General features: G+C 49.9%; 2 protein-coding genes across 2 annotated transcripts; one reads left to right on the top strand and one right to left on the bottom strand.

Annotated features, from left to right (window-relative positions):
- Positions 1-472: 472 nt before the first annotated feature.
- On the bottom strand, positions 473-2,028 carry LOC136581696 (uncharacterized). Its single transcript, XM_066582318.1, has 2 exons — positions 1,970-2,028; positions 473-1,487 (listed from the first exon to the last, which is right to left on the bottom strand). The coding sequence occupies exons 1-2, from the start codon at positions 2,026-2,028 to the stop codon at positions 473-475; spliced, it is 1,074 nt and encodes a 357-aa protein (XP_066438415.1).
- A 2,912-nt stretch (positions 2,029-4,940) lies between these two features.
- On the top strand, positions 4,941-10,644 carry TRAPPC2L (trafficking protein particle complex subunit 2L). The gene is made up of 5 exons (XM_066583022.1): positions 4,941-5,045; positions 5,842-6,014; positions 7,329-7,416; positions 9,145-9,224; positions 9,488-10,644. Exons 1-5 carry the CDS (start codon positions 5,013-5,015, stop codon positions 9,531-9,533), a joined length of 420 nt encoding a protein of 139 aa, XP_066439119.1. The 5' UTR covers positions 4,941-5,012; the 3' UTR covers positions 9,534-10,644.
- The last annotated feature ends 3,839 nt before the right edge of the window (positions 10,645-14,483 follow it).

The raw sequence follows: 14,483 nt of genomic DNA, 5'->3' as shown, positions 1-14,483 counted from the left end.
GTGGGGGCGCTGTAGCTGTCATTATTATGGAGGCACTCGCTGTCTCCTGTCGGGGCGCTGTGGCTGTCATTATTATGGAGGCACTGGCAGTCTACTGGGAAAGTGCTGTGGCTGTCATCATTATGGAAGACCTGGCTGTCTCCTGTGGGGGCGCTTTCGCTGTCATTATGGAGACACTGGCTGTCTCCTGTGGGGGCGCTGTGGCTGTCATTATTATTGAGGAACTGGTTGTCTTCTGTGGGGGCTCTGTGGCTGTCATTATGATGAAAGCACTGCTTGTCTCTGGTGGGGGCGCTGTGGCTGTCATTATTATGGAGGCACTAGCTGTCTTCTGTGGGGGCGCTGTGGCTGTCATTATTATGGAGGCGCTGGCTGTCTCCTGTGGGGGCACTGTGGCTGTCATCATTATGGAGGCACTGGCTGTCTCCTGTGGAGGCACTGTGGCTGTCATTATTATGGAGGCGCTCGCTGTCTACTGGGGGGCGCTGTGGCTGTCATTATTATGGAGGCCCTGGCTGTCTCCTGTGGGGGCACTGTGGCTGTCATCATTATGGAGGCACTGGCTGTCTCCTGTGGAGGCACTGTGGCTGTCATTATTATGGAGGCGCTCGCTGTCTCCTGTAGGGGCACTGTGGCTGTCATCATTATGGAAGCATTGGCTGTCTCCTGTGGAGGCGCTGTGGCCGTCACCATTATTGAGGCACTCGCTGTCTACTGCGCTGGGGCTGTGTCTGTCATTATTATGGAAGCACTCGATGTCTCCTGTGAGGCGCTGGCACTTTCTGTCTCCAGTGGGGGCGCTGTGGCTGTCATCATTATGGAGGCACTGGCTGTCTCCTGTGGAGGCACTGTGGCTGTCATTATTATGGAGGCGCTCGCTGTCTCCTGTAGGGGCACTGTGGCTGTCATCATTATGGAGGCATTGGCTGTCTCCTGTGGAGGCGCTGTGGCCGTCACCATTATTGAGGCACTCGCTGTCTACTGCGCTGGGGCTGTGTCTGTCATTATTATGGAAGCACTCGATGTCTCCTGTGAGGCGCTGGCACTTTCTGTCTCCAGTGGGGGCGCTGTGGCTGTCATCATTATGGAGGCACTGGCTGTGTCCTGTGGGGGGCGCGGTGGCTGTCCTTATTATGGAGGCACTGGCTGTCTCCTGTGAGGTGCTGTGGCTGTCATCATTATGGAGGCGTTCGCTGTCTCCTGTAGGGGCACTGTGGCTGTCATTATTAGGGAGGCACTTTCTCTCTCCTGTGGGGGTGCTGTGGCTGTCATTACTATGGAGAGAATGGCTGTCTTCTGTGGGGGCGCTGTGGCTGTCATTATTATGGAGGTACTGGCTGTCTCCTGTCGGGGCACTGTGGCTGTCATTATTATGGAGGCACTGGCAGTCTACTGGGGAAGTGCTGTGGCTGTCATCATTATGGAAGACCTGGCTGTCTCCTGTGGGGGCGCTTTCGCTGTCATTATGATGAAGGCACTGCTTGTCTCTGGTGGGGGCACTGTGGCTGTCATTATTATGGAGGCACTAGCTGTCTTCTGTGGGGGCGCTGTGGCTGTCATTATTATGGAGGCACTTGCTGTCTCCTGTGGGGGCGCTGTGGCTGTCATTATTATGGAGGCACTGGCTGTCTACTGGGGGGCGCTGTGGCTGTCATTATTATGGAGGCCCTGGCTGTCTCCTGTGGGGGCGCTGTGGCTGTCATTATTATGGAGGCACTGGCTGTCTCCTGTGGGGGCACTGTGGCTGTCATTATTATGGAGGCACTGGCTGTCTCCTGTGGGGGCGCTGTGGCTGTCATTATTATGGAGGCACTTGCTGTCTCCTGTGGGGGCGCTGTGGCTGTCATTATTATGGAGGCACTTGCTGTCTCCTGTGGGGGCACTGTGGCTGTCATTATTATTGAAGCACATCGCTGTCTCCTGTGGGGGCGCTGTGGCTGTCATTATTTTGGAGGCACTGGCTGTCTACTTGGGGGCACTGTGGCTGTCATTATTATGGAGGCCCTGGCTGTCTCCTGTGGGGGCCATGTGGTTGTTATTATTATGGAGGCACTCGCTGTGTCCTGTGGGGGCGTTGTGGCTGTCATTATTATGGAGGCACTAGCTGTCTCCTGTGGGGGCGCTGTGGCTCTCATCATGGAGGCAATGTCTGTCTCCTGTGGGGGCGCTGTGGCTGTCACTATTTTGAGGCACTCGCTGTCTCCTCAGGGGACACTGTGGCTGTCATTATTATGGAGGCACTGGCTGTCTCCTGTGGGGGCGCTGTGGCTCTCATCATGGAGGCAATGTCTGTCTCCTGTGGGGGCGCTGTGGCTGTCACTATTTTGAGGCACTCGCTGTCTCCTCAGTGGACACTGTGGCTATCATTATTATGGAGGCACTGGCTGTCTCCTGTCGGGGCACTGTGGCTGTCATTATTATGGAGGCACTGGCTGTCTCCTGTGGGGGTGCAGTGGCTGTCATTATTATGGAGGAACTAGTTGTCTTCTGTGGGGGCGCTGTGGCTGTCATTATTATGGAGGCACTAGCTGTCTCCTGTGGGGGCGCTGTGGCTCTCATCATGGAGGCAATGTCTGTCTTCTGTGGGGGCGCGGTGGCTGTCATTATTATGGAGGCACTGGCTGTCTTCTGTGGGGGCGCTGTGGCTCTCATCATGGAGGCAATGTCTGTCTTCTGTGGGGGCGCTGTGGCTGTCATTATTATGGAGGCACTGGCTGTCTTCTGTGACGGCGCTGTGGCTGTCATTATTATGGAGGCCCTGGCTGTCTCCTGTGGTGGCACTCTGGCTGTCATTATTATGGAGGCACTGGCTGTCTCCTGTGGGGGCGCTGTAGCTGTCATTATTATGGAGGCACTGGCTGTCTTCTGTGGGGGCGCTGTGGCAGTCATTATTATGAAGGCGCTCGCTGTCTCTGGTGGGGGTGCTGTGGTGTCATTATTATGGAGGCACTGGCTGTCTTCTGTGGGGGCGCTGTGGCTGTCATTATTTTGGAGGCACTGGCTGTCTCCTGTGGGGGCGCTGTAGCTGTCATTATTATGGAGGCACTGGCTGTCTCCTGTGGGGGCACTGTGGCTGTCATTATTTTGGAGGCACTGGCTGTCTCCTGTGGGGGCGCTGTAGCTGTCATTATTATGGAGGCACTGGCTGTCTCCTGTGGGGGCACTGTGGCTGTCATTATTTTGGAGGCACTGGCTGTCTCCTGTGGGGGCGCTGTAGCTGTCATTATTATGGAGGCATTGGCTGTCTTCTGTGGGGGCGCTGTAGCTGTCATTATTATGGAGGCACTAGCTGTCTCTGGTGGGGGCGCTGTGGCTGTCATTATTATGGAGGCCCTGGCTGTCTCCTGTGGGGCGCTGTGGCTGTCATTATTATGGAGGCACTGGCTGTCTCTGGTGGGGGCGCTGTGGCTGTCATTATTATGGAGGCACTGTCTGTCTTCTGTAGGGGCGCTGTGGCTGTCATTATTACGGTGGCACTGTCTGTCTTCTGTGGGGGCGCTGTGGCTGTCATTATTATGGAGGCACTGGCTGTCTCTGGTGGGGGTGCTGTGGCTGTCATTATTATGGAGGCCCTGGCTGTCTCCTGTGGGGCGCTGTGGCTGTCATTATTATGGAGGCACTGGCTGTCTCTGGTGGGGGCGCTGTGGCTGTCATTATTATGGAGGCACTGTCTGTCTTCTGTGGGGGCGCTGTGGCTGTCATTATTACGGTGGCACTGTCTGTCTTCTGTGGGGGCGCTGTGGCTGTCATTATTATGGAGGCACTGGCTGTCTCTGGTGGGGGTGCTGTGGCTGTCATTATTATGGAGGCCCTGGCTGTCTCCTGTGGGGCGCTGTGGCTGTCATTATTATGGAGGCACTGGCTGTCTCTGGTGGGGGCGCTGTGGCTGTCATTATTATGGAGGCACTGTCTGTCTTCTGTGGGGGCGCTGTGGCTGTCATTATTACGGTGGCACTGTCTGTCTTCTGTGGGGGCGCTGTGGCTGTCATTATTATGGAGGCACTGGCTGTCTCTGGTGGGGGTGCTGTGGCTGTCATTATTATGGAGGCACTGTCTGTCTTCTGTGGGGGCGCTGTGGCTGTCATTATTATGGAGGCACTGGCTGTCTCTGGTGGGGGCGCTGTGGCTGTCATTATTACGGTGGCACTGTCTGTCTTCTGTGGGGGCGCTGTGGCTGTCATTGTTATGGAGGCACTGGCTGTCTCCTGTGGGGGCGCTGTGGTGTCATTATGGAGGCACTGGCTGTCTTCTGTGGGGGCGCTGTGGCTGTCATTATTACGGTGGCACTGTCTGTCTTCTGTGGGGGCGCTGTGGCTGTCATTATTATGGAGGCGCTGGCTGTCTCCTGTGGGGGCGCTGTGGTGTCATTATGGAGGCACTGGCTGTCTCCTGTGGGGCGCTGTGGCTGTCATTATTACGCTGGCACTGGCTGTCTCCTGTGGGGCGCTGTGGTGTCATTATGGAGGCACACTCTTGTCTGTCACTCTACTAGGGTGCAGCGGGCACCTATTTCAGGTCGGTGGGTGTATGGATGACTATTCACGCTGGCCCTGGAGATGTGAGACCCGGAGTTTGTTTTGCCTTTAGTTATGGGATATTGCTGCCGGCTTTGTTATGGGGGCACCGGCAGGAATAAAGGGGGCGTTCATACTGTGAGTGCTGACACCCTGCAGGTTACTAGTACAGTCTGCGCCTCTGCCTCATAACCACAGCTCCATACAGATAACTGTGCAAACCTGACGGAAAATAACAGCTAACTACGTGATAAACCTGGGACAACAGCAGTGCGGGCCGACAGAAGGCGGGAAAGACGCAAAAATCAGTCAGTGACCATGTGTGGACAGGCAGAAAGAGAAACGCGACCTCAGCTACTATTTTGGACTATCTGCTCCTCCGTACGAGCAGGAGGGAGCCCACGTGATCAGTGCGTCACATGATCACAACAGCAGCCCGTCAGCCAGGTACGCCGTCACGTGACCGGTAGCGTACGTCATGTAGTTGGGAGGACCAAGATGGCGGTGTGTGTCGCTGTCATCGCTAAGGAGGTGAGCGGAATTTCCCAATTTTTCATGAAATACGTGTTAATTTCTGATCTTGAAGATCGTATGGTGTTATTATACGGAAGGAGGCAGCCGGGCGCCAGTTTGTCTTGTTTGAACGTGGTCTTCCATAGAAGGAATGGCTGAGGCTTGTCAAATCCTACATTGATCCTGGAAATACAACTCCCAGTGTGCTTATGACAGGTTGTGAAGGCATGCTGGGGGTTGTAGTTCCTTCTTTACTACAAGCATGTATGTTCTATTTACTGGTTGTGAGGGAATGCTGGGGCTTGGAATTGACTATAGTTTTTTTTACAACTCCCAGCATGCATCTGTTATTTTCTAGCTATGAGGACCGGCTGGGGGTTGTAGTGCTAGATAACTCAGGGCTTGTTCACACCGGCTTGGTTGTGAAAAATGCTGGTTTTCACCGCGTGCGTTTTTTATGTGTTTGTGTTTGGTTTTTTTTGGTTTTTTTTTTACACCCGTGTTTCATCTGTTTTTCATTGGCCTTCTAGCATTTTTTTTTGTGTGCACAAGTGATGTCAGTTTTGTCGCAACCCACTGAAAACAGGATGCGTAAAAAAACGGACAGAACGTACATGTTAATACGTGTTCGCTGAATATACAAATATAATTCAATGGTTCCATGTGCTTTCTGTATGCAGTCAGTACAAAATACGGACAGAAGATGCGCCCGTGTGAATGCGTTATCTCTTGCGGGGCGTGTAATCCAACCTCGGGGCTGGAGGAGGGACATCAGCAGCCGTAATAATGGTGACTGTCTTGGTCTCTGTTGCAGAATTACCCCCTCTACATCCGCAGCATTCCCACGGAGAACCAGCTGAAGTTCCACTACACGGTGCACACCTCGCTGGACGTGGTGGACGAGAAGATCTCCGCCATGGGGAAGGCCCTGGTGGACCAGAGAGAACTCTACCTGGGGCTCCTCTATCCCACAGAAGACTACAAAGTGTATCCTTTCTACAAGAGATCCAGGCGCAGAATCTGCTGCCCCTATCCTCCACCACCCCACCCCACGCCTGTACTGCAAGGATGCCACAAAGTCCTCCAGGATAGGAGACCCCTTTTAGGCCGCTTCTCCATTCCGCATGATTGAGAGGAGAGGGGGGACCCCACGGTATGATCATATAAGGGTTATGATCTTGGCACAACCCCCTTTTAACCAGTTCCTAGCTGCCCATACGATAAACATTCAAGTGTCCCATGCCTGTTAAGGGAGAGGGGTCCCGACAGGAAGTGGTTAAAGGGATTCTTTCCTCAGGTCTATGCTGCCAGAACAATGGCAAGCATGAGCACAGGACCCCGGGATACCTGCTGCCGCACGAGTGTTTTCATTCTGAAGCGCTGCGGTTGAAGTTTTGCATGGAGCTTAGCTTTGAGCTATAGGGGTAGGATGTGCCAGCTCTGCCCGTGTCCGGCAGCCCTCTGTCCCCCGCCGCATGGGGGTCCGGCAGCCCTCTGTCCCCCGCCGCATGGGGGTCCGGCAGCCCTCTGTCCCCCGCCGCATGGGGGTCCGGCAGCCCTCTGTCCCCCGCCGCATGGGGGTCCGGCAGCCCTCTGTCCCCCGCCGCATGGGGGTCCGGCAGCCCTCTGTCCCCCGCCGCATGGGGGTCCGGCAGCCCTCTATCCCCCGCCGCATGAGCGACTGGCAGCTCTATGACCTATTTATTTGCATAATATGCACCAAAATAGGACATGCTGTGCTTGTTTTTTTTTTCACATTGCATTAAAAAATACACACACGTGAATGAACCCATTGAAATTCCTGGGTCCTATTCTGTGTGCATTATTCTACACAAATACGCTTGTGCAGAATACGCTAAGTGTCCCCTCAGTGGCCCCAATAGTAACATAGGGCCCCATTTTGTCCTCTCCTTATCCTAAACCTGTGGCTGGGCTGCAGCTCCACATCACCAAGTATTTCACTCACTCTCCAGATGCCGGTGGGAACAGACCCTTTGTAGACAGCACATAGAGGGAGAGGAGTAGAAATATTTGATTGTGGGGAAAGTTAAAAAATAAATACGGGCACCGGCCTTCGGACTTGATAAACGGCCAGGCTGGGGAGTTACTGGCCGGATGGCAACACTAGCTCTAGGGCAACTACAGTATAATGTATGTGCAGCTGGGTGGCAAGGAAAACTAGACACGACAGACATCCATCTTGTACCTTGATACATTGCTAGCCCTGTCTCCGGATTAGTGTGGCTCTGCACGGACACCCCCAAGATGTACGGAATAGGATCGTCCTTAGCTGGCCTTCAGATACGGCTACGTTACAAACTCCAAAGTCAAGTTCGTTATGGTGGTTGACTCCTCGAACACAGCTCTCCGTGATAATGAGATCCGCAGTGTAAGTATGGGCCGGGGCAACTGTGGGTGACCTGTAGGGTCATCTCTAATGTAAGGGGGTGTACATTTGTATAGTAGGCAGTTGCAAGCTCAGCAATTTCCTGATACATTTCTGCTATTGACGTCACTTGCTTTGTATGCAGGAGGGATCTGATAGGATCAAGGTAATCGCAGGGAATCAATTACGTCTTTCTGCTGCAGATGTTTCATGCCGGGCTGCATCTATAGAGGCTGTAAAGAAAGCTTGTGTTTCGCTGAATCAAATATCAGGGCCTCCTAGAATGAAAAGGGGTGCAAGTAGGAAACTTTGTTAAACATTTAGCTAGGTAGAAAAAACTTTTTGACCCTATGGTGGTGCCTGTCTTGGTGGCAGCTATCTTGGATTCAGTCCCAGAAACCTCAATGGACAGGGGGTCATGGCATACATGATTTAAGGGTAGAAGGTCATCAGAAATTGATAGGTGCAGTCATTTTTTTTCCATACCATTTTTAAGTTCTGGATGATGTCATTTTGAGTAGTTATGAAGTTATTTTGAATTACGTGATTTGGAAACTGCTAATCGCATGTCTTTTCAGGAATTAGAAGATGTCGTTAACAATCCAAGAAAGAATTGAGATCATTCTGATGGTTGGCTACAGAGGTTCACATGAGGTGGCCGAGGGTTTCAATCAAGAACACCCAGGAAGACTCGAGTGAAGGCACGAAGTGTCAGGAAACCTTTACAGAAGTTAGAGGAAACTGGTAGCGTCAGGACAAACCGAGAGCTGGTGGTCTGAGCTTTGTTTCCAATCCAGGACGTTTTCACAAGGAATCCATGTAAAAGTACCGATGTCGACACTTGGTGATCGGAAACCCTACTTAGGCCACCGTTTCTCGGTTTGTCCTGCAGTCTACCACCTTTCCTGAACTTCTAAACCAGTTTCCTGACCTTCCAGGCTCTCGACGTCTGTCTTTTTGGGTGTTCTTCATTGAAAGCCTTAGCCAGTTCTGTCCTGCATTGTTAGCGGCATCTTCTGGTACTTGAAAAGACATGGGAGTAGTGGTTTCCATACCACATAATTCAACATGACATCTTCCATAACTAGAGATGAGCGAACGTACTCGTTTAGGGCAATTACTCGATCGAGCATCGCTTTTTTTCGAGTAACTGCCTAATCGGGCAAAAAGATTCGGGGGGCGCCGGGGGTGAGCGGGGGGGGGGGGGGGGGGTGAGAGAGAGAGAGCTCTCTCCTGTTCCCCACTGCTACCTCCCGCTCCACCACGCTGCCCCCCCCCCCCCCCGAATCTTTTTTGCCCGAGTAGGCAGTTACTCGAAAAAAAGCGAGTAATTGCCCTAAACGAGTACGTTCACTCATCTCTATCTATAACTAAACAATGGCTGTTGGTATTAAAAAATGACAGCACCTATCAATTTCTACCTCTGTATCCCATGACCCCACTTCCATTGAAGTTTCTTGGTCTGAATCCAAGATGGTCCACAGGCACCACAATAGTGCCAAAAAAGTTTCCCCCCACCCATCTGAGTGTTCTACAAAGTTTTTTTTTTTTTCTGCTTGTTCCTTTTTTGCTCAGACGATATTCCAGGTAACCCTGACGTTCGAATCACTCTGTAAATTGTGGAACTGCTGTACATCCAACTTTTTTTTCTTTATATACAAGTAGATATTGATGACCTTTTTAGCTTTTTTATTTTAATGCTCTTAAACGTATCTTTATTTAATCTCTCAGATGTTCCGGAAGCTTCATAACTCTTATACAGATGTGATGTGTAACCCCTTCTATAACCCTGGAGACCCTATTCAGTCACGGTAAGTATGAAAAGAAATCCCTAACTGTCTTACAGTATTGGGCTGCTGACATACCAGTGTATACAGATGTGTATCCGGCCTGACCGTGGGTCTCCTGGCCCGAACGCTAAGCACCTTGGATGCCTATAATGCTCGGAGTTCGGGCCAGGAGAGCCGTGGTAAGGTTTCCAGATTTGTATAAATGAGATTGGAATACGCTGGTGTGTCATCGGTTTTAAAGAAGATATTGCGGCTGAGCTCTTATTTTTTTTATGTATTTTCAGGGCATTTGATAACACGGTCTCCTCTATGATGGTCGCTACGTGCTGAACTACGTCCTTTGATTCGTGACGCGATTTAGATGATTGGCGGAGGCCAGTTCCTGTTTCCAGCCATTCATGCTATTCCCATTTGACAGTTACCATGGAAGGGTGTTAATACTTCTGCAATGGATTGGCCTGATTACAGCTGATCAACTCTATTCCTGCCAGTCCCATACATTGAACTTGACAGGCATATGTCATATACTGGTCTTTATCTCTTCACGTGTATATGTGCATAAGAGTCACACAGGAGGGGACTACATTGGGGTCATTGTGTGATGGTTCTCAAATTCCGGAATTGTACTATTGCTTTACTTTATCCTTGTTTCCCTTTTGGATGCGGCCAAGTGGATGTCGCAGCCCCAGCCCTGCCTTTAACACCACTAAATATATACCTGTACATATATGTATATACAACATTTCCATAAGTAACTAATGGATGATATGCTTCACATGAATTTGTTATAAGAGTTACATATGTATGACAAGAAGACATGTAAAGGAGTACAGATGGATCTACTTCCTTCTCAATGTCCCCACATTCAAACTTGCAAGAAGGTCATTAAAGGGGTTGTCTAGTTGTAAACTACTGATTGCCTTTCAGCAGGGTAGGCCATCAAGAGTAGATCAGCTGGGCATTGTCGCCCAGAATCCCGCTGATTAGCTGTTCATCAGGCCAGTGTTCTTGTGCACTTAGCTTATTTTTTGCAGGAAGCGGGCAGCTCCATTACCATGACAGTGGCCAAACTTGGTATTACAGGCAAAGTTCCCTTTGAAATGAATGGCACACAGCCTGCAATACTAAATCTGGCCACTGAAGTCAGCTGTCTGCTTTGTGCACGAGCACACTGGCCTGACAAACGGCTCATCCTGCACTGTGGCCCCCTTACAATCTGCTGTTGATTGCCTGCCCTAAGGCTAGACCCGTCAATAATTTACAACTGGAAACCCCCTTTAAATACTATAGATGACAATAAAAGTTGTGTTGATACATAAATTCTACTTTCTATGTGTATTTGTTGTAACAATACGAAACCTTAGTTGTATATGGAATAATAAATGTAAAACATGCAATGTGCAGGTTTTATTATGGTCCATTAAAGTGGTTTCCCACTGACCTTGAGTAGCATGTTAGTATAAGGCTGGTTTCACAAGGGTGAGCGCGATATGGGGCCGTGAATCCAACCCCCATATTGTGCTCCCCATCATATGAAAGCCCCGTGGATGTGAGACGTTTTCATATGAAAACAGCCTCGCATCACTGCGGGGCTCAAGGAATTCCCCAACATGGCTGTCACAGCTGTGGCAGAGGATCGGAGTTCTCCCATTGCTTTCAATGGGCGATCTTGCAAAAGGATAAAACATGCTGCGATTTGTTTCCTGCATAGCATTGCGGTGCCATGCGGGAAAACATCACAGTTGAGTCACAGCTCAAAACAAAGATTTCCATTAAAGGGGTTTACCAGGCATTTACTACGGAATCCCTGCCAATCAGCTTATCCTCCAGCCCACTGTCAGTGCAAGCAGGTCCGGACGTCAGGCTTGGAACTTGAAGTGTAATAGAAAGGTTCGCTCCCATTGCGCACCCTTACTGCAAGCGGAGCCGGAAGTGTAATAGAAGGGATTGCTCCTGTTGATTTCAGTGGGAGGGAAGCCTTTCCATTACACTTCAAACTCAAACCCAGATGACTACATCCGGCCCTGCTGCATGGCCAATCCCGGCTGACCAACTATTAATGACCTAGCCTCAGAATAGGTCATCAATAGTAATAGTAAACCTTTAAGGTTTTAAGTCTGCCTCCGTTACAATGGTCCATAATCTTTTGTATGGTGTGGTTCCTGACCCTGAGCTTCAACAAGGATACCTGCATTTGCACACGCCTGAGCGCTGCTTTTTTTTGCTTATGATCAGTGTATTTTACTGTACTTTGTCCACACAAAGCATGTTCATTTGCATGTGACAAACACCAGTTGAAATGGCTACTTAGTGTATTCTTTTTCCAGTGGCATAACTGTGTTTCACACATCTTGTGTATTTCACACCCACCATAGACTTCTATGGGGACCTTTGGTGCACAAATACACAAAGATAGAGCATGGTCTATTTTTTGTTTTCCACTACCAAAATGTGCACCTAAAGTACGGAAATGTGAACGAACCCATTGACATCAACCCATGGGTTCTTTTCGCTGCATGTTGACCGTGCAAATAAGCGCTGCCTTATGGCGGCTTCACAGGACTGTGTTTGCACAAAATACAGTGAATAGGGCCCATTGATTTAAATATGTGTTTTGCAAGCACAAAAAAAAAAGTAGGACCTGTTCTATTTTCCTGCATGTTGCACAGCAAAAGCCCCCATGGGAGGTGTGCAAATACATCCAACATATCATATTCTGGTCTAACAGCCAAGAGTAAGAATTGCAGCCCAAATAAGGCAGGTTTTACTACAGTTTGTAAATTTGCTCTCCTCCAGAAGACGGCGGCATAACCCTACCTCGCAGCATCTATTCTGTCGGTGACCGACCCAAGTGGTCGTCACCGAGAGAGTAGAACTGGTTTTCCTAGGGGGGGCTTACTCTTTTTCTGCCGTTTATACAATGGCGCTATCTGCTGGCTAAAGCCAGTACTGCATGAGGTGACACCTTGGATAGGCTCCAACAGCAGAGAGGCTGGCAATATAAAGTAAGAGAACCGCGACGGACGTCTTCCAACATCGGAGCTGTACAGCCTTAAATCATAATGTCTTCAGAGGTCAGATAGTGGATTGGAAAGGGTTAAAGACCTTTGAAACAGGACAAGGGATATCAACCAAAGCAGAGACCCCCCGGCAGTAGACAGCGCTGTTGTAGAGTCTTTGAGCTTCATCAGTACCGAGTAGGGCTACAGAGACAGTCCTTTTTCTTCTGGAGAAGAGCTAATTTGCATATCTCTTTCCCAGGAAGCATTGCCTACACAGCTGGATCTCTACAAGACCTCCTAGTTCCTTCCTTGTGTTGCCTGGAGAGCTGCTGCAAGGTAAATTTATAGCGAACTAGAGCTTCATCTGAACCTAAACCTGCCGGAAGACACTTAAAGGGGTTGTCTCACGAAAGCAAGTGGGTCTATACACTTCTGTATGGCCATATTAATGCACTTTGTAATATACATCGTGCATTAAATATGAGCCATACAGAAGTTATTCACTTACCTGCTCCGTTGCTAGCGTCCCCGTTGCCATGGTTCCGTCTAACTTCGGTGTCTTCTTGCTTTTTTAGACGCGCTTGCGCAGATGGGTCTTCTCCCTTCGGCTGGTCTTGGAAGCATCGGCGTTTTGGCTCCGCCCCCTTGTACGCGTCATCGCGTAGCTCCGCCCCGTCACGTGCCGATTCCAGCCAATCAGGAGGCTGGAACCGTCACACGTCATGAGGCGGAGCTACGCGATGACGCGTACAAGGGGGCGGAGCCAAAACGCCGATGCTTCCAAGACCAGCCGAAGGGAGAAGATCCATCTGCGCAAGCGCGTCTAAAAAAGCAAGACGACACCGAAGTTAGACGGAACCATGGCAACGGGGACGCTAGCAACGGAGCAGGTAAGTGAATAACTTCTGTATGGCTCATATTTAATGCACGATGTATATTACAAAGTGCATTAATATGGCCATACAGAAGTGTATACCCCCACTTGCTTTCGTGAGACAACCCCTTTAACGCTACAACCCATTAATGCTAGAAATATTCTTACAAAATACAAGAGTTGTCACCCCAACCCCTCCTCCCATCAGCCTGGTAGCATAACTCATTGTCAGGCTGCCAATTAAGACATTACATCTATTTGCTGGATCCAAAGATGGGGCTCTAATTTGCCTCCCACAAGTCAGGCAAGATTGATGCACGCATCTGTGTGTATGAAAGGCGCAGTCGGCTGATAACCGGACTTGGTACAGGCCCATCTACAGCAGTAGCCTCATCCTCCATGGAAGATTCAATAGAGCCTGGAATTCTTGCTCTAGTATTCTGATCACCATGCCACTACAAATGTCACCTAAGGTTATCTGACAAAGCAGCCGTCTGTATGAAGACAAGGAAGGGGCTACGGTGCTGAATACCCCAACCCAGTGGCCCTTATATAACGGAAGCCTCGGGTACAGCATTCTAAGTAAATCCCCAATGGATCCATCATTAGGTGATAAATCATATCAGTGCTTCCCACCTCCAGTCCTCATGTCGCCCCAACAGGTTATGTTTGCAGGATATCCTATAAGACGACCACTTGTGGCAATGTCTGAGGCACCGACAATAATTACATCCTCTGTGCAATACTATGGAAATCCTGACTTGTTGGGGGTGTGACTAGAGCTTGCAAAACATTGATCTCTAACTCTCCCAAGAATCAAGGGCTCATTCGTAATCCCCAAAAATAAGAGACAGTCATATATTTTTTTGCACCAAAAGAGGCACCAAGACTTATTAAATATTTCAGGGAGCCGTCTCAAGGTTGACTCATCCTTCCGTCCTTCTGAGGTCAGTAAGATGAGGACATAGCTAGGTGGGTGGGGTAATAAATAAATTACTCGAAAGCGCTACGGAATAAGTTGGCGCTATACAAATAGCAAGGGGGTGGAGGTCTTATTTCACTAGCAGGCTTAGTCCAGGTCCCTTCCGCTGCTCTCCAGAGCTCCAGTGTGGTTCCTGCTGGCCGCAGTCGTCCACACAGGATCACTTTCTTGTTACGGGATTCATAAATCCCGCCTCCACGATTTGATGGCTGTGACTGGTTCTTCGAGTACTGCTCAGTCCATCAGTGCAGCACTCAAAGAACCAAATCACAGCCATTGCTTCCTGCAGGAGAGGTTTATGAATCCAGTAACCAGGAAATTATTTTGTATAAGCAGCTGAGGACTGCAGGAACCACGTCGGAGCTCTAGCCCGAGCCTGCTAGGTAATGTATCCTTTTTTTTTTGTTATGTAATGTAACTAG

This window comes from Eleutherodactylus coqui, chromosome 11, assembly GCF_035609145.1.
Source record: "Eleutherodactylus coqui strain aEleCoq1 chromosome 11, aEleCoq1.hap1, whole genome shotgun sequence".
In the NCBI taxonomy this organism is placed as follows: Eukaryota; Metazoa; Chordata; class Amphibia; order Anura; family Eleutherodactylidae; genus Eleutherodactylus; species Eleutherodactylus coqui.
Note: the sequence above shows the minus strand (reverse complement) of the source record. Positions and strands in the feature narration are given on the sequence as shown.

What these genes read in the sequence shown, in the direction of transcription:
- LOC136581696 (XM_066582318.1), bottom strand. Translation starts at nt 2,028, where the DNA reads ATGGCCCCCACAGGAGACAGCCAGGGCCTCCATAATAATGACAGCCAC. An exon ending in GACAGCCACAGTGCCCCCAA is followed by an intron (nt 1,488 to 1,969) that starts GTAGACAGCCAG and finishes TGCCCCCACCAG; the next exon opens with AGACAAGCAGTGCCTTCATC.
- TRAPPC2L (XM_066583022.1), top strand. Translation starts at nt 5,013, where the DNA reads ATGGCGGTGTGTGTCGCTGTCATCGCTAAGGAG. An exon ending in TCGCTGTCATCGCTAAGGAG is followed by an intron (nt 5,046 to 5,841) that starts GTGAGCGGAATT and finishes TCTCTGTTGCAG; the next exon opens with AATTACCCCCTCTACATCCG. An exon ending in GGAGACCCTATTCAGTCACG is followed by an intron (nt 9,225 to 9,487) that starts GTAAGTATGAAA and finishes ATGTATTTTCAG; the next exon opens with GGCATTTGATAACACGGTCT.